Source organism: Centroberyx affinis, unplaced genomic scaffold, assembly GCF_046629955.1.
Source record: "Centroberyx affinis isolate AG114_WGS23_722 - 3 ecotype Tasmania unplaced genomic scaffold, CSIRO-AGI_Caff_v1 ptg009440l_1, whole genome shotgun sequence".
NCBI classification, from domain to species: domain Eukaryota; kingdom Metazoa; phylum Chordata; class Actinopteri; order Beryciformes; family Berycidae; genus Centroberyx; species Centroberyx affinis.
Window position 1 is genome coordinate 5,001 of NW_027284528.1, and position 19,411 is coordinate 24,411.

General features: G+C 42.8%; 1 protein-coding gene across 3 annotated transcripts in view; it reads left to right on the forward strand.

Annotated features, from left to right (window-relative positions):
* LOC139640430 (BAR/IMD domain-containing adapter protein 2-like) overlaps positions 1-19,291 on the forward strand; it is a 21,692-nt gene extending 2,401 nt beyond the window's left edge. The window contains exons 3-12 of one of the 3 annotated variants that reach the window (XM_071514627.1): positions 1,247-1,384; positions 8,335-8,487; positions 10,699-10,947; positions 11,781-12,012; positions 12,327-12,528; positions 12,670-12,738; positions 13,055-13,208; positions 13,478-13,515; positions 17,020-17,062; positions 17,587-19,291. In XM_071514627.1, the coding sequence (XP_071370728.1) occupies positions 1,247-1,384; positions 8,335-8,487; positions 10,699-10,947; positions 11,781-12,012; positions 12,327-12,528; positions 12,670-12,738; positions 13,055-13,208; positions 13,478-13,515; positions 17,020-17,047 (1,263 nt within the window). In that variant the 3' untranslated portion in view covers positions 17,048-17,062; positions 17,587-19,291. Of the gene's footprint in view, positions 1-1,246; positions 1,385-8,334; positions 8,488-10,698; positions 10,948-11,780; positions 12,013-12,326; positions 12,529-12,669; positions 12,739-13,054; positions 13,209-13,477; positions 13,516-15,084; positions 15,390-17,019; positions 17,063-17,586 lie in introns of those variants that run through there. The other 2 variants (XM_071514626.1, XM_071514628.1) reach the window with 2 other exon arrangements.
* Positions 19,292-19,411: the final 120 nt, after the last annotated feature.

Sequence of the window (19,411 nt, forward strand, 5' to 3'; positions counted from 1 at the left end):
AATGCAAAGTGGCTGTAATGGCCAAACTGCACATAGATTACCAATGGAGAGGACCATTTCTCATACAGTAGATCACCATTTAGAGGCAAAGGTCACATTCTCCCAAGTGCACCAAAGTTCATCTAAGGTCCACACTGTTTCAAATCCCAATTAATCACACTAATGATATGTCTTCAACAGTAGCCTGTGATTGAGAGCCGTGGATATGGGAACTGGCAAAAACGTCCACAGGCTTTTGGTGTGTTAATTAGGGGGAACATACCAACTCAATGAGATTGATGCTAAGGATATTAGATGTTTTTGCCTAATGTGACCCTGCAAACTAAAGCCAAACTTTTCACAAGACTTCATTGTGTCTTCTCTCACCATCACTAGAATCTATGCGCTGGGGCTTTCCCACTGGGGATTCTCAGTCTCTGGGAATTAAATTGCAGATATGAATAGCACAGCGGCCCATATTGGTGCCACTGCCTTAACGCAAGGATGAGGAGGAAATGAGAGGATGAGTCATTTACTGTTATTGGGTTACAAGGACAACACATATGCAGTGGCATGTTTCACCCATTTTGTGTGGAAAAACATTGACCAATTAATCGACAGTAGAGAAAAGTGAAATTTAAACCTTCGTCAGTCAATGATTGAGGGAATTTAACATTGTTCATCGAAATTGGAAGGGTGCTCTGAGATGTCCAGTCCGGCTCAAACCTGTGCCATACCCTTAGTTCTCCAGTGACATCAATGGCTCCACCTCTGCTCCCTTCTAGCCAAAGATCATCTATGTTTAAGTTGATAAATCACTCAGCAGTTAAAAATTACCCTATCTTACTGCCTGCAAAAATGTGGGTGCATGTGCTCTCCATCAATTTTGCCTCACACAGAGATGGCATTAGCATTGTCACACCAAACGCTGTTACCATAGTAACTGAGCTGGTACAGCCCTGAAACAATCATCACACTGGATGTTAATAATACTTCCGTATGGTGTCTAATTTGGTTAAAGTAAACCACATATGTTTTTAACAGAAGATATCTACAACAGAAGGCCGTATGTCGCAACTTTTTGCAAATGCATTGAGAGCGAACTGGTCCACTGCATTTCAAGATGATATTTGTGGCTTCCGGAAATTTGAGCTGGGCGAGACTTCTTCTACCTCTCTGCCTCTTTCTCTTGGGGGGGTTTTTTACTTTGTGGTTCTATGAGAGGTGTCATTTTTTTTCTCTGTGCGTTTTCTATCGCCCCACACAGGCTGCACTGAAGAAATACCAGATGGAACACAAGAGCAAAGGGGAGAGTCTGGAGAAGTGCCAGGCCGAGCTGAAGAAACTGCGCAGGAAGAGCCAGGGCAGCAAGAACCCCTCCAAGTACGGAGAGAAGGAGATGCAGGTGAGCCACTGCCTGGGTTTTTGACACAGAGCCTAATACTCCCTCAGTAATCAGAACACCAGAACAGGCAGAATAAAAATGCTTCACATAACCACCAAAAATAATGGAATTAAGTAGTCCGTTTAGAATGAAATTTTGTTCTGTATGAAAGGCGGTGGTATAAAACTTGAATAAATCCATTCAGATGTTCAATGGTAGCTGCTAAAAGCCAGGTAAATGCCTAAACAGACTACTTTCTTTGGCTAAAATTCACAATATTCTTTCTGCACATATTCGTCCACTTGGAATAACTGAAGGAGTAAAGTCTAAAGCATTCTTCTCAACATTTATTCTGACTACATGCTTGGGTGCATGTAACACACATCGTTTCAGATCACATTATGTAGCTCTCAGTTAATTTGGAATATTCTTTCAGAAGGAGTTCATTTGGACAGATTCATTATTTTGTATGTAATATTCTGTATGGCTCTGCCATAGTGAAGGACGCTACAGCGAGACGTGGGGTCAGCAGAACGGCTTCTTGGTGTTTGGAGTGTTTTCTTCCTGGAAATTAACAGCAATTTTCTCTCATGATAGTCGGTTCAATCTGCTGAATGTCTCTGAAATTGACAGTGAATCTCTCAGTGGTTCTCAGCTATTCCAGAGCTGTGGCACACTTTGGCAAGACCCAGAAATGAAAAGCACACCAAATGGTTGTAAATGCCACTTAAAAGCCCTCGTTTGAGCATTGCCTACCATTATACACTTATTAAACAGAACAAGTTTATTAAATGCTGTACAGAGCAACAGAAGAACGCACAATCTGAATCAAAATGAGAAAAAAATAAAAAAAGACCAAATCACCAAAACAACATGGAGAAAATGTGTACGCTGATAAGCCAGTGAGAATCACTGCTGCACTCAGTTTTAATAGAACCATTTTTGCATGCGGGCAACTATTGGATTGGAGAGTTATGAGTCTTGCTGCGGAATAATGAGCTTATTCTTCATAAAGTAGATTGAATGCACAAAACAGCAAGAATGGGGGTGGACACAGTGGCGACGATGTGCTCTGAGTGGGAAGGCAAATAATGGAGGCTTGGGTATGAGCTGTACCTCCTTGCCAAGCTTAGATACACACACACACATACAGCACGCACGAAGACACACACACATGCCTGCAAAAAGTCACACTATCTCAGTGTTAACCTCCTGCTGTTTGGAGGCCCAGTTTCCACTATGGCATTGTTCTCAAGACATTTATTTGTCTCGTTTTGGAGCCTATGTTACTGTCAAAGATACAAGAAAAATGAGACAGGAAACGTGGCCAGGTGTCGTCTCTGGCCTGGCTGTGACTGCTTTTCCCGTGCTGGGATGGATGGGAGGCCAGAAGTCTGGATGCCCGGAGGCCTGGAGACAAAAAGATCACTTAAGCTAACAGGTCAAGGCTTGTACGGTAATTACTGAGCCGCTGTTGATCTTGCTGTGAGGTGTGGCCGGCCGTGACAGAATCGTTGTAGAAGATCGATAGCTGGACCGGGAACATGGTCCTACTGCCGCTCAGGGATTCAGGGTTTTGTAGAGTTCACTGGGCATGAAAACCTGGCCCTTATCCCGCTGCCACAAGCTGAAGAAAAAAAGCACCAGGGCTCTGATTTTACACACACACACACACACACACACACACACACACACACATTCCTCTTTGCTTTCTTGTCTGGGATGGTGTGGCAGTGTTAGATTGATCTGACCCCTGTGTCATATTGTGTTTGTTCCACTGTGTCACGGGCGCCATGGGATGGCGCTGATGCTGTTTGAAGTGTCATCTTCCTGCGTCTCAGTCAGTAGTGTGTGCAGCAGTCTCAGTTTTGCATGGAGCAGGGCTTTGGGGTGTTTGAGTGAGTCTCTTTCCGTAGGAGAAGAGAAGAACAGATGAGGGTGGCGTGTTGCTGCATGTACCCGTCTGTCTGCAGACTGCTTCATGTGTTGGATAATCAGACCTCTCTTAGATTTCAAGTATGTGACATTAACCATAGGCTTGATGAGGAACATCAAAAAGCAGGAATGCAGGAATCCTCAATTGCAAATGAGTAGGAGTTTATGTGCAAAAGACATAAAGACTTCAAGATTTCCTTTTTATTGTCATTGTACAAGGAGAACGAAAATGCGTTCACAGCTCCCTGAGTTTGATGCATAACAAACTAAACAATAATAAACAAGTAAATCAAATTAAATAAATAAAAACTGAGTGCAAAAACACAGTGGGAAAAGTGTATTGTCAATTTAAGAACCTAAGAGCAGTTACGTCAAAACTTGGTAAACTCAGTATCATGTAAACAGTCAGATACCAGATCAGTAACACATTGTCCATATTGTACGGATCATATTGCATGGATCATATTGCACAGTTTATTTGCCGTAGGGGAGGGGGCGGGGTGTATGGGGGTGTTTTACCCTGCACTGTAACTCTGAGCCTGTATGACTGATGAGTTCAGCCCATCTGCACAGAGAGAGACCAGCTCATCAGGCCCTGGACTCGTATAACGTACTGTATGTTAGCGGGGAAAACGAAAAAGCAATCTCCCTTTCTCGTTTTCAGCCTGCTCACTTTCACTGATCATATCGCGGCTGTGGGCGTGTGAGAGAAAAGTCAACTCATTTGTGCTGGAGACCCCTGGGGAGGACGGCACCGAGAGAAGGAGAGAGCCCTGCACTCCCACAAGACCCGCGCTTCATACTGACAACCACCAACCTAGATGGGCTTAGATGGTGACGAACCATGAGGCTTAGATAGTGACGGGCTACACATGTAGCAATAAGGATATAAGCAAGTAACCCATGTGTGTATTTTATGGGTGCTCGTGCATATTGGGAGGTAGTCGAGGAAATACTTGTAAAACCTGTTAAGATTTTGCTTCTGGACAAGTCCAACGCTTATCCCTCCTCCCTCCGGCGCCAGCATCTCTGTTATGTTGGTAGATGAGAGCCACTAGGTTTTCTTTTTTATCTTCTCTCTCTTTTCATTAAAAAGTAAAGGATGTCTGAGCGCAGTCTGGCAGCAGACACAGATGGCGGCTGCATTCCCTTCATTTCATCGCTGTCTCTCTCGCTCTCGGTCTCTGTCTTCCTCTCTGTCACCTCCTCTCTCTCTCTCTCTCACACACTCTTTTCCCTGTTGTCTCTCCCTCCTCTCTCTCTCTCTCTGTTTCTCTCTCTCTTTCTTCTCCTCCCTGTCCTCCCTTGCCTTCAGACACTCAGTGTGTGATCTCATCAATGGGCAAAGCCCCTGCCAAAATGCTAATTAGCTCATTATGTAGTTCAGTGGAGTGGACAAAGGTACCGTAGGAAGGGGTTTCATCTAGATAAACTCCCTAGCACCGCACAGCCAGATAATGACGGCCCAGACTGAGAGAGAGAGAGAGAAGAAGAATAGGGAGCCTTCATCAAATATCTAGTTCAGGGTTCAGAATAAATGTCATGAAGTTTTTGATAAGCGCGAGTTTTATTCAGTTTGATGCAATTGTGTGAAATTTGAGAAAAGCAACGGCGCTCATGGAGATGTTGATGAACTCATTGTTGATGTGTGGATGCAGTAGAGATGCATAGATAAACACACAAATACACACATGCACACGCACACGCAGAGTTGTGTTTGTAGCTGATGTCGTATCCCACAGCAGATTGCAGCAGGTAGTGTAGGTGCTCCACTGCCGTGCCCCGGAGCATTATGATCCATTTTTCTGTATTCAAAGAGTGCTGATGATGAAGGAACAGAAGAGCAGACCTAAGCAGCTCTCCTCGACTGTGCGGGGAAATGCTGTTGAATCCCCACAGGAATGAAAACGAATATAAACAGCTTTGTTATTGTGAGTCCTCCGCTTCGCCTTCTAAAGAGTGCGAATCCCTCCTTCCCTTCCCCGGCACTTTTAATTACCCGAAACTCTATTAGTGTACAGTGCAGCAGCGAGCAGAACTTCACACAGTCAATGGTTATGATATTACACTACCGGTGTAGTGGGATGTTGTCCCAAATACAGCAGCATAGGGGGAAGCACACGCAGAGACGCGGTAATGCTGATCAGTTAAAGTCCGTGTTTACTGTAGAGTGCTGGCAGCAGCAGCTAACTGAAAACTGTATAGATGTGTAGAAGGTTTCCATTTATTTATTCATAAACCTGCTGGCAAAACGAGTTTCCCTTTTCAGTGTCATTCTAGCTATGATGTAACCCGAGGTAATTCTGATATAATGGTGGCTAGTGACCGCCTGGGCTTTTCCCACAACCTCAATTGTCTTAGGTTACGTTGGTGACCTTTTGAATGGTGTGAGAATTGGGCCGTGCGGATTTGACAAGAGGAGAGGACAGACTGGTTGAGCAGCTCCTATTAGCTCCGCTTAGAAGTCTTAGATAGGTCGACAGACAGTGAGTCACAGGCTGGAGCAAACGCCAGGGTCACTCCAAAAGAGAGAGAGAGAGAGAGAGAGAGAGGGAGAGGGAGAGGGCAGCCAGGTTGGTGGCGATCTTTTAATTGGATGTTATGTGGCTTCCTTGATGTGTTCGAGGACCCATTCACAACAGTATTGGCTGCAGTGTCCAGCGGTGTGAGTGTATTGGTCTGCAAAGCGTTTGCTCACTGTGGTATATTTCTCCCTCCCTCTCCCCCCTTTCTCTTTTCTCTCTCTGCAGTATGGAGTATGACTCATACCAAAACAAAATCTCTATCTTTAACTTTTTCATAGGAGAGAGAAAGACAGGGGAAAGACAGGGGGGAAAAAATAGAAATCTCAACTTGGCTCCAGTGTCACATCTAGCATTGCTTTGCTCATTGAAATGTTCCTCCCTTCACAACGCACCTTGTTGAAGCAAGGCTCCGGCCCCTAACTGAACGCTGTGCCTGGAAAGAACTAAAGGAACTAATTGAGGCAGTTTGAAAGTGTTTAATTTGAGCTTAAGTTGTACAGAAAGAACGGAACAAGGTCATGCCGCTCTCGGAGAAAAATGCGTTCGTCATCCTTTCATCTTTCCCTCGCTTGCTTTGACAACTTGGCTCAGAGGATTTGTCTAATGGTGTAGGTGGATTTCTTCCAGCGCTCAGTACATTAAGGCAAAATACCATTCCTCAAAATGTTTGTGTTCAGTATCATTTAGCCGCTCAGGAGATGTGGCTGTCGGCAGTGGGGAAATGGTGTGCTCTGCTGGTTACTAAATGAAATGCATCTGCTCTGTCTGGTGGGACCTATAGACTTTGACAGGTATTTACAGTAGGCTGCAGAGAGGAACTTGAAGTTTACAAACTTTACTGGAGTCTCTTAAGATCGCTCTCCCATTACAGTGGGTTTGGGAACAGAATGTGACCTTCTAAAATCTGCTGCCATGATTTGAGAGCACTCAACTCAAGGAAGAATTTATTATACCATGACACAAAGAAATAAACAACATGGCCATGTCCATTTTCCCCCTCGTCCAAGATACTGAAATGACAGAAAAAATGACAAATCCATCTATAAACTCAAATGTTTATCTTCACCATTTCCTAGTAATATAGCAGGATCTCTCAGTGTCAGTCTTTATCAACATTAGCCGTCAGAACAGAGCGTATTTGGTGATTACTCATGACAGGCCAGCTTTATTGTAATACCAAAATAAATGTATGTGTATTGGAGTCAGGTTGTATGGGAACAATATACCCCATAACAAGATTCAATGTAATAATCATTGCAAGTAAATATAACACCTCCATTCCAGGTCACTCCTATCTGAAGATGTTTAAGTGTTTAAGACATGAGAAGCTGGACTAAAAAAAAAAACAGACATCAAGCACCACTAACATGCAAATCAGCTGCACTCTCATTAATTATGCTGCATGGGATGAGTATGCACACACACATACACACACACACCTAAATGTCATTTCCTCTTCAAAATAACAGACTCCCTGTAGCTTTTCACCACTGTTACTGACCATTTTGTGTGTGTGTATTGGTAAGTATCTTCAGTGAGCTCAGTAAGCACTGACATTTCCCAGTTCAAGAGGTGATTTGTGACCAAATAACCTTTTGAGTTAAAACAGATATTCCCCTACATCATGTCATCAAAGGTATGCAATGGGAACTATGGGCAGTGTTGGGGATGTTACTCAAAAAATTTAATGTATTACACATTACTCGTTACTTTAAAAAAAAAAAAAAAAAGTAATGCATTACTTTACTTATTTACTCCCTGTAGAAAGTAATTTGTTACACTACTCGTTACATTACTTTTGCGTTACAAAAAGAGGTGCTAGTCAGTTCTTACTGGGTTTTTTTGTCCACATCCAGATGTAAAACGGATTCGTTTAGTTGGGCTTTTGTGAGCAGTTCCTCCTCCACACTGTGGGGTCTTCAGTCATAATTGCCTTGCCTTGGTTTTACTCGGCTAGGAAACTCTGCACAGGGAAAGATATGGAGTAAGACTGTCTCCTTCCTCAACAATTACTGCCAAGGTGCACTTAACCCCTAATTGTTCCAGTGGAGCGGTGCAATGATCAGCAGCACACTGCGGCTGTGCTGGGCAGCTCCCAGGTGTGAATGTGTGTAACTGTATGAATGTGAAGCAGGGTGTTATTGGAAAAAGAGCTTTGGTGCTAGCTTGCTGCTTGGCCCCATTCCCTTTTCACTGGCATTTGTTCCCTAGCTATGGAATGATACACCTTGGTCAGAAAGGCATCTTCTAGTCTATAAACAAAAGTGTAGCCCACCAATAAAAGAACCTTTCTCTGACTCAACAGTAACATCTAGTGTCTCTAACAATATATCCGAATATGATAGTATGCAATACAAAAATGTATTTTGCACACACGCACACATTTTCAGTTTCATTTACAGTTGATTTAGGATTATTTTATCCAAGATGTGAGATAATGTGTTTATTGGAAATGGGCCTAATAGTGACTTCTACTCATGTCCACCTGTCACCATGTGTTTCCCCCTGCAGTTTGTGGAGACCATCAGCAGTAAGCAGAGTGAACTGGACACTTTCATCGCTGAGGGATACAAGACAGCCTTGTCCGAGGAGCGCCGCAGGTACTGCTTCCTGGTGGACCGCCAGTGTGCCGTGGCCAAGAACAACAGCGCCTACCATGGGAAGGTAAGGCTGAGAGAGACCTCGCCACCAAGAAGACGGGTGAAACAATGAGACATGCTCTCTCAAAACAAAGAAGAGAGACGTGAGCACAGTTAGAGGGAGATATTTACTGTGGGCTGCTGAGCTTTGTCAGAGGAAGTAATGGTTCAAACCAGTAATCAAGCAGGAGGAGACTGTTCAGATCACTTTGTCACTGCAGTAAAGGCAACCCCACAGATACCACTTCATGCTCAGTATTAGCATTTCCTTAATGATTTGTTGTTTCACTATCAAGTACTTCTTTGCAGTAGTGCCTCAGTTAGTAATGGAATTTACCTTGAGTCTGTTTTGTCTTTGGACGTGGCATCATAAACACATTTGCATATGTTATGTTCAAAGAGGGATATTTGAAGAAGTTATGGATAGTGTTAGATTAGATTTATTAAAACTTTAGATTTTAATAAGATTTTTTAAAACTTTATTCATCCTCTTTGGACAGTTGTGCTGAGGCTGGCCAAATGTTCATGCTCCAAGAAAAGTAGCAGAGTTGGCTATTTTGCCCGTCTGTCATCTTTGTCTCATTTCAAACTCACCTAGACCATTGCTCAGTGCATAGAGCATATTGGGAGATATATAATTCAAAGTCGCATTAACTTTGACCGCTCACAGGGGCCTGTTCATTTTAAAAATTCATCAAGACTCTAGACAATGCCCTGCTGACAGGCATATCTGGAGCTGTAATCCATCATCGCACCTTCGAGTGTCTCGCCACCCTTTTCTGTAGAGAACTGGCTCGCTCGAAATTGACAATACTTCCTTGTTATTTTCATATTGCTGCTGATCTTTGACATGAAAAGCAAATAAGTTAAAACAGATATTCCCCTCTGTCGTGTCATCAAAATGCAGCAGGAACTGGTCAATGGGTAAAAAAAAAAAGATGTGATGATGGAATGGATGATGATTTGTTTTCGCCTCTAGAAAATGCTTGTTGGTGTGTGTGTGTGTGTGTGTGTGTGTGTGTATTACGTTTATGTATGAATGCTTATTTGATAGTATATTCTTGGGTAATGGAGTACATCAGTCTCCAGGGATTACTGATGGGAGAGCACTGCGAGCCTGAAGATGTGGCTAGGGGAGGATGGTGTGTGTGTGTGTGTGTGTGTGTGTGTGTGGTGTGCATATATGTGTTTCAACATGGAGTCCAGTCCTTAATCAGTTTGGGGGCGTGCGTGGGAAGAGTTCACCTTGAGTAAACTGAGACACATAGATTGTGTGTGTTCCTCTGTGTGTAGTGTGTGAGTGTGTGTGTGTGCGATAATATATATACAGTATATGGAGAGAAAGAGAGGCAGAGACAAACAGCGATACCCTGTGTGTATGTGCGTGCACACGTACATACGTGTGCTTTTATGTCCGTCCATTAAGCTCTACAGCTATAGTGGTAGAGGGAACGACTGTGTCCAGAGGCTGTGAGTGGCTGCAGTGGGCGGCTGGTCCGTACTGTAGTCTGTCCCTCCGACTCGCCCACTCAGCACGTTACATAGCTGCACAAGGTGAAGTGCAGGGAAAAGCTCTGTGGACTGAATGGAGCTGAGAGAACGGGGAGGGAATGGAAGATATATCAGAGAAGGCTTCAAGGGAATAGCTGAGCATTTTAGATGTTCTTGTCATGTTGCACTTATATCAGTAATTGAGATACCAAAATACTGTAGAAAATGCTGTGGATGTGTTTGTTTTAGAAGTCTAATTTATGATGATATTTCCTTATTATAGGCTAGAGTTACTACTGTTATTAAATATCTTGACTGAAGGCTCTCCCACCTCTCTTTTTGTGTGTGTGTGTGTGTGTGTGTGTGTGTGTGTGTGTTTTACCTCCTTCCTTCCTCCCATTTCTTTTGTTCTTTCTTTCTTTCTTTCTTTCTTTCTGTCTTTCTTTCTTACTTACTTACTTACTTACTTACTTACTTACTTACTTACTTACTTACTTACTTACTTACTTACTTACTTACTTTCTTCCTCTTTCTTTCTTTCTTTCCTTTTTGAATGTATGACCTTTTTCTTGCTTTTGGTTGTGTTTTTGTTTTTTTTCTTCTGTTTATGGGTGGAGGTAGCGCAATCTAAATTCTGCTTACCCTGACTCATGCATTGGTTTCTGAACAGGTTTGTAAGATGAAGAGGTCAATAAATTAGCTTTTCAAAATTCAATTCTTTCCTTCCTCCCTCCCTTCCTTCCAGGGTAAGGACCTGCTGACCCAAAAGATCCCAGTATGGCAGCAGGCCTGCTCGGACCCCAACAAGCTGCCAGAGAGGGCCATGCTGCTGGCCCAGCAGATGGGATCTCTAGGGAGCACCCTCGGGGGCACCAGCCCCCTGCACACCTCCAAATCCAACCTGGTCATCTCGGACCCCATCCCGGGGGCCCAGCCTCTCCCGGTACCCCCAGAGCTGGCTGTCTTCATGGGCAGTGGCCTGGGACACCAGGCGGTGAGTGGTGGGGTAATGGAAGACGGGCTGGTTGGAGTCTTGAAATTCCTTGGTAGACAGTAATAAATGGTAGGAATAAGTAGATCCAATGGTAGACATTTGTTTTGTTCTTAGAGTTATTTTTGTTTGTTTTGTGTTATGTTATTTTGGTAATTGTTTTCTCTTTTAGTTGTCTTCTTTTTACTTATTTTCTATATCTTTTCAAAATATCTTTTATATGGACCAGGGGAAGACTATCAGCTGACTTAGTGGAAACTAATTTGGAGCCTGAACAAAAACTTGAGTTTTAGTTTTGATGTACTGTAGTTGAAGTCTGGGATATGACGCCACACAGACATAAACATCATAGTGTTTAATTCAGAAATTCTTCCTCTTCTCTCTCTGAAGAGAACTGGGATTAGTTTACTGGAATTACTTCACTACATTTTCCTCAGTGGTACCGCTGTGAAGGAGCTAATGAACCTATCATACTGTCAGCTCATATACCTTTGGCCCTCTGTAGAGAAGCAAATCAAACAAACATCTCTCTATCCTCGCTTTAAAGATGACACTTAAATTAATGAGCTGCAGTTCATGCTGGGCAGCAGCTGACAGTCGAGACTTAGGAGATGAACTCTCCCTGAAAGTAATTTCCCCAAAGTCAGCTCTGAAGTCATAGTTAATATTTTTATTGAGAGAGAGAGATACAGTATATCTGCATTTATTCTTCATACATCATGAAGCCATTGCTAATATTCTACGGGATGGGATATTAGTATATTAGGATAATATTATATATAAGTTTGCATATTTATTCTTGAGTCCATATTCATATGTCCTCTTGTGTCTTCCAGAGGCTGATGGGACCAGATGGCATGTCCATGGTCAACGGAACGACAGGCGCCCACGGGGAGGAGTACTGGACGGATGGAGGGGGTGTGTCTGTGTCCCAGGTCAGGCCCTCGTCTCCTCAGACCCAGGGCCAGCCCCAGGCCCAGGCCCAGCCCCAGAGACAGGTCAGCGAGGTCTACTCCAACACCCTGCCTGTCCGCCGGCCTGCCCCCGCCAAGAATAAGAACCCCGTGGGTAAGGCATCCGAGCACCGCCAGGATTTTATGTGTATGTAGCAGTGGCACTCAGGAAAAAAAATTGTCTTGATGATGGTCTCATTTGTTTAGTAATTATACAAATGATATCACAGTTCATCTGACAATGATATAATGATGTTTAAAATGCTACGCGCAGCACCTTTAAGAATTAAAGCTAAATTTAGAACGTCTCCCCGGCTACTGACTTTACTTAATGAGACATAAATGTTATGTTTATGTAGTCTCACACACACAGCATTCGTGACGATGGTACTTTTTTTATGCCACTGACTGTTTCTGCAAACCCCTCAGGAGAGACACGGACCCTGCCCCGGTCCAGTTCCATGGCAGCAGGACTTGAGAGGAACGGGCGCTCCCGCGTCCAGGCCATCTTCTCCCATGCTGCGGGTGACAACGGCACCCTGCTCAGCTTCTCCGAGGGAGACGTGATCACCCTGCTAGTGCCTGAAGCCCGCGACGGCTGGCACTACGGGGAGAACGAGAAGAACAAGATGTAAGTGCCCGTTATTTATTTATTCATTTATTCTATTTTGCCTGCATCCGTCCCGTGTCATTCTATGAGCTAATTACTTCTTGTCCCACATGGAGCGATAGTGTATGTAGAGTATAAGGCTAACAGGATCTTCTTTTTCAGGCGTGGCTGGTTCCCGTTCTCCTACACACGTGTGCTGCCCGAAAGTGACAACGAGAAGCTCAAAGTGAAGTATGTCGCCGTCCTCAAACATACAGTGTCAAAACTGAGTCTTTAATGATGACCTCATTCTGCACTAGTAGGCGTAAATAGAAATTCCAACCAATAAAACATCACAGATTTTTGACCGATCCCGCCCCCCACCGCCCCTCCCATCAAGTAAACCTGCCTTTTTCTCCCTGACTCATATTCCGTTGATTTACACTTTTGAATGATCCCTCACTGTAATGTCAGCGATGTTGTCCCGCCCCAACATTTCATGGGGTCTTTAATGAGCAGTAATGAGTCTGTGTCCAAGTCTGTGACTCGTGTTTTCTTCCCTCCCCAGTCTGCACCACGGGAAGAGCAGCAGCACAGGGAACTTGCTGGAGAGTGACATGTCCCTGCCCATGCCGGACTACGGCCTGACCGCCCGCCTGCTGGCACAGAGCCTAGCGCAGACCCGCCCACGCCCCTACAGCATGGCAGGCTTTACCACACAGGTAGGTACAATCTGACACAGGTAGTATCAGCGGATAATGGAATCTTTACACTTGCTACACTAATTCAGTTAATGTATAACCCCCACCTGGTTCATTGTGTATAGCACAATGGGATATGAGTAATCCTGCAGTAGCTGAAAAGGAGACTTTTGCTCAGATCCTGCTGCCACCTAGTGTTCATATCTTAGTATGACAGGTTCCTAGTTGAATTCTAGGTCTATGAGCACACAAACAGAAATTAAAAAAAATATTGCTTTTGATCTTTTCAGCCTGCCATTGAGGATTATGACAGTCGCTTTGCCACAAGGTAAGTCCTTTTTCTACCTAGTCTTCTGAGTAATGACTGGTATGACTGGTGCTACTGTCTGAATAAAGTAGTTTGTCTAAACTGAAAAGGAAATGGAGAGTGAGCTATCTTAATAGGTAGACAACACGAGAGCCTATAAGTCACCTTAACTAAGTGGCATTTCACCTGACCAATTACATGCTGTAGCACATAAGAGACAGCAAGGCAATCGCTAAACTTAGACTACTGCGTCTCGTCAACATTGAGGCAAACCTACTACAGATCCACACAGCCTCTGAAACGAGGCATCCACACTTATGAAGAGTATAGTTAAGGTAAAGCAATGGATTTTAGTTCCCTGCAGTGCTAAATCCCCACCACATCATAGTTGTACAGTGTGAATAGGTCTTTTTATTTCTTGTGTCTTCTCTGTCCTTTCTTCTTTGCTCTTGCTTGCTTTGCTTTTTTTTTATAGCTCTTTTAAATAATGAAAGCAGTCTAGCAATGTCAGTATTCTCTCAGAGTGTTCTTGGACAGTATATTTTAGCCGTAATCCTATCAAGTCCTTGCTGAGTCCGTAGGGTTGTTTGAGGTTAGGGTGAGGGATTATGCTGTGTCTGTTTCTGTCCAATGAGGGAGTACATCTTTGTATATTTGTGTGTGTGTGTGTGCGTGCGTGTGTTTGTGTGTGTGAGAGAGGGAGAGAAATGGCATGTAGTGTATGTGCACACATGTTGGTGTTTGGTGGAATACATGTTGTGACAGTAGACATCATGCTGACCTCATCTCGATCATCACTGCTTGTGAGCCTGGGGCTTTGGGCACCAGTGCAAAGTCGTTTTACATACTCTGTCTGCTCTGAATGTGTTTATCTGGGTCAGTATTTTCAGACAGCGCTGTCCTGCAGGGTGTATCCACCCTAACAGGCTAATCTAACATTACACCCCTCCTGCTAAGGAGATGACTTTGATTTTCTCATCAACGGCAACCTCTAGATTTTAATTCTAAAGGCAAAAAATTGATTAAAAATGCTTGATTTGAATGATAATATCCAACCAGCACTGTACAAATCTGGATAGGGAGTGTTGATGAGGGAATTGGAAGTCCAATCTTCCTGATCATGGCAGGTGTGTTTGGACTTGTAGCTGTAGGTGGGAAGAAGTAGATTCCTTGACCCCTCCTACACTAATACCAAACTCAGCCCTGCCTCCTTGTGCCTGTCTTGTCTTTCTCCATTTCTCTCTGAGTGTGTCCGACCTGGCAAGCTTCCTTCTCTCTTTGTTCCACAGTGACAGTCCTGATGGCAAATTGATTTCGACTGTGTGAGAACAGACATACAGACAGACACAGACAGCTCCGGATAGCACAGGGGCCTCTTCCTCCCCATCTTCCTCTTTCCCCTCCTCTTAGCCTCCCTCCTGTCCACTTATCTCCACCTCTCCTCCTCCTCCTCTGCCTCCACACACACCCCTTCTCCAGTGGAAGAGGCCAGTTTCATCCCTCCTTTCTGTCCTCTCTTCCTCCCCGGGTCCCTCCTTTCCTCCTTCCGTCCGTCCTGGGTGCTGCTGCTGGTGGTGTCGGTGTGGACAGTAGCGGTTGGTGGGTGGAGGATTGCGCTGAGAGGGAGAGCCAGAGCGGGGCCTACCTGCTCGGCATGCAGCGATATGGACTCTGAATTCTCTATCTCTGATCATAGTCCGCCATCACGGACTAATCTCTCAAGAGACTGCCTTTGCTACTGCTTGTCTTTCATGCATGTACATGGTTGTGTCATTTTGTCAAACTAAAGGACATTTTCATGTACTGTACAAGTGCCAAAAGACTTAAATGTCGTTGTACTAAAGCCACTGGCTGAATGGCCTTTTTAAGCACATGTGGGCCCAGTATTACAGAGTCCCCCCACACACACACACACACACACATACACACACACACACACACACACACACACACGCTCAAAGCTTTGTTCACAGTAAAGCTGTGCAGCAGATTACTATGTTCTTGTTCTGAGAGATTTTGTAGGTCGCGCTGTGCTTCCTTGTGTCAGTGCTAGACTTGATTTTCCGTCCAGAGGGTGTGTGTCATATTTGCCTTACTTCGCTACTTTTTTTCTATTAAACACATACTTTATGTGCAACTGAAGCAAAATTTACATCAAATTGAGCTTACAGAATATATTTATCAATTGTTTCCCTCAGTCCACCAAATTGCACTGTATCCAATAAAAAATGTTTTCATATAAATTAAAGAAACAGGCTGTGACCACTTTCCATCCCCCCAGCAGAAAAAAAAACTTTTCACTCTTCCTAGCTGACTTTACTGTCAGAATGGTCACTTGAAATGAAATGATGCCCTACTCCAAAAACCTTTCGTTTTGTCTTTTCCTGAATCAAAATTTTGGCTGTTTTACAGTTGGAGTGGGCACCCTCCTCGACCTTTGTTGACTATTCTCAACAGCTGTGAATTAGTTTAGTTTAAAAGAAAACCACCAACTTTGGAGCTCTCAATGTTAATTAAGATTGTATACCCTGAGTGGCTATGTAGTTTTTGGTCTTTTCTTTGAAAAACTCGTTATTGTCCTTGTAAAAACAAAAATATTTGCAGAAACAAAGAGAAAATACTGATTAGTTGAAGTGTTTATCTTATGCATGCTGTGGAGGGATATCAGAAATGTGATACTAAAAATTGACCTTGAATGTATGGTGACTTTTTACAAAGGTATTCTAAATAAAACATATCTCTATATATTAATAAACAGTTTGGTCTGACGAGAAATCTGTTCTGTCAGTGATATGACTTTTTCAATCTTGTTTAATTTGAAATTTTCCCATTTTTCCCAGTTATGGTTCTGAATTGATTTTTTTGCCAAAAGTTTTTTTTTTTTCTCATTTTTTTCCAAACTGACATTTTTATGTGAATCATCCCAAGCCACACCTGTGTGCTGAACATGCAGTATCATCAGTCTCTGAGTGACCCCAACCCTGTTAACACCCACAGCATCCGTCCTGCTCTCTGTGTAATTGTGCGCATTGTCTGTGTGTGTGTATGGTGGTCTAGTATATGTGTATTGTGAGTGCACTTTGGATTGTCTGTATCCTGCCTGCCTGCTTACCACCTTCTTTTTGGTTGTATATACGTGTTCTCCTGGCTTGTGTTTGAGTTGTATTTGGGTGATAGTGAAAACAGTGCACACAGAAGTTACATTTTAGCAGACACTTTCAAAATATCTGCCTGTTGATCTTATAGTATGTGCAATAAATGTCCACTAGGCCTACGTAGAAACAGAAATGCCCCTCGCGTAGTGTGCAGTTTGAAAAGGAGCATATAGCTATGGCATGTTGAGCATGAAGTGTGTACTTCTGTTTTCCATCCCTCATTTCAGTTACAGTAAATACTATCAACCTACAGTATGTTCATCTTACACCAGACTAACCAGCAGTGCCAGTTCCTTTAAGAAATGTGACCCATGCATGATCTAACTGAGAGATGAGCCATTCAAACCCAAAGGTTCTCTTTACCTTCCAGTTTGGGTCCAGAATTGTCCCGGTTCTGAGGGAACAGGACCTCCGTAAGTCACCAGCCTCCATCGCCGTTCAGCCAACCAATCACTTTTTCTCTTTCTCTCTCCTACTGTCTGGTTCTCTCTGCTGTCATTGGCTGTCTGGCTGCAGTAGGATGCTGGGAATCACTGGTCTTTTCTGTCCTTTGGCCTCCATGGATGAGGCAGCATTTGGCTCTGTCAGTCCAGGAGGCCTTAGGTTGTAAAAGCTTTTTTATTTTTAGTTTTTGTATAATGGTATCATCCAGATAAGACACTAACCCTGCATGCATGCCTATTTACAAGTTTTTGTTTGTTTTTTTAAATTATTTTTTGTTTTCCTTTATTTTATGTCGACAGTCAGCACTACAGAGTTGTCTCACTGCATGCTTGCTAAAACTCACGATAGATACTGCAACTATTAGGCAATGTAACTTTCGGAAGGCAGATTTCTTTGGGTGGGGGTGCATAGCTGACCATGTATCTGTCTGCACTTTGTATTCTGTTCACGCTAACTGTCACTGTTCCTTGCCCCACCCCTCCTCTCCCCACAGTGACCGTTCCCTGGAGGTCTACCTCCGGCCCACCTTCACCGATGACAGATCTGCACCCATCTTCTACTAGCGGTCTGCTGTCCCCCTTTATCAGCTTAATGGGCCCTTCTCCTATAAGAGGAGAAAGAAAATGGCTGCCATTGACATTTTTGGGTTGTATGATGTTGTTGGCAAGCCTAAGAGGGCCTAAAAGTGTGATTGGGAAAAAAAACAAAAAAAAAACAAAATCACCTCGAGGATGTTACCCTACTAAGAATTTTGCTTATTTGCTGTGGAAACTAATTCTCAGCAATTCTGAGAATTCCTCATGATGTTTTGCAAGTGATTCCACAGTGCTACAGGTAAACATAGAAAGCCTCTAGCCTGGACATTCAAGTGCAAGTGTGAAAGTAGATTTCATTAGTTAATTAGATCACACCAATGGTTGATAAGGTATGGCTAATAGATTTTGCTAGTAATGTTGTCAACATAGGCTGGTTGCTAGCTGCATCATTTACACATAATATTTCTCTGCAATTCTACTATGAAATTTCTTTTTTTTTTCTTTGACACTGTAAATTTCATTTGAGGATTGTTTAGATACAACGTAAAATGACAGGTGAAGGCGCACTCTTCGCTAGTTAAGCAAGGTTTGAGAGTGATTGCAGATGGTCAGTAATACACTTTTCAGTGCATAACCTACGTTGTGAATAGCATCACTGTAATATGCACTCAAGACAAAGTGTAGTTTGGATCCTGCTGCAGATTGCTAGAACTGGACAGATGTTGACTAACCTATAGCTCTGATGTTGTTAAGTAATAGATCGCTATATATTTACTAGTTGTGATACAGTATACCCACATTTTTAATATGGGGACTGTGCCTTCTACTTTTTTTTTTTTTAACGGGCTTTATGCAACCTTGAGCTAATCATCATTCTGTACACTGGTATAAGCAAAGGGAATATGCGTCACCATTCTACTTGTATTTTTATTTTATTATTCTTTAAAATATCACTGGAATTATTTTTACCAGCTTGTTTTGTTTCCTCATAATCTCAAGACTAATTACTCTTTAATTACACACAATCTTTTTTTTTTTTTGCTTGAGCAAGTTAAACTACAGCACAACCGCTTCCACTGAAATAAGAATACAAGAAAAACTTTTAAATTCAATTTTTTCTTCTTTTGGAATTTCAGTAATATCTAAGTTGCCAGATAGCCAAGAAATGAATGCATGTCCATAATGGGTCATTTTATATTATCATATTTAGCTTTGAGGGAGTGGTAGCTTATCAAATAGGATGTTACCATAATGTTTGATCATTCCTTCTCAGTATTATACACTCAGCTGGGAGAAGAGCTTAAAGCAGTGACATTTAGCTACTCTTGTGTGGGGATGAGATGATTGTGAAATTGTAAGAATGTGTATGGATGTGTGAATGAACTAATAATGCCTCTTAGACTGCAATAAATCATCAGTGACATCATCAATAAACCTACTTCCCATAGATGAGATTCCTCCTCAGAGGCATTGAGTGATATGATCATGCGTTAGTTCATAGTTCATTTGCTCAGAAAGTTTCAAATGCATTTTTTACTGTTTTATATATTTTCTCATTTTGTCATTTCTCACTTTTGTCCCTGTTTGTATTATATCTGTACTGTACAGAAAGTGCGTATAAATTATCTTGTGCAAAATAAATCTCAATGGGCACAAAATTCATATTTTTATGTGTCCTGTGTTGTATGTGGTCTTTGAATGTAATTTCTTGCAGAAAATGGTCTATTTGACGTTGAAACCGATAAATATGTCACAGACCCAAGGAGGAAAAAATGTATTTGG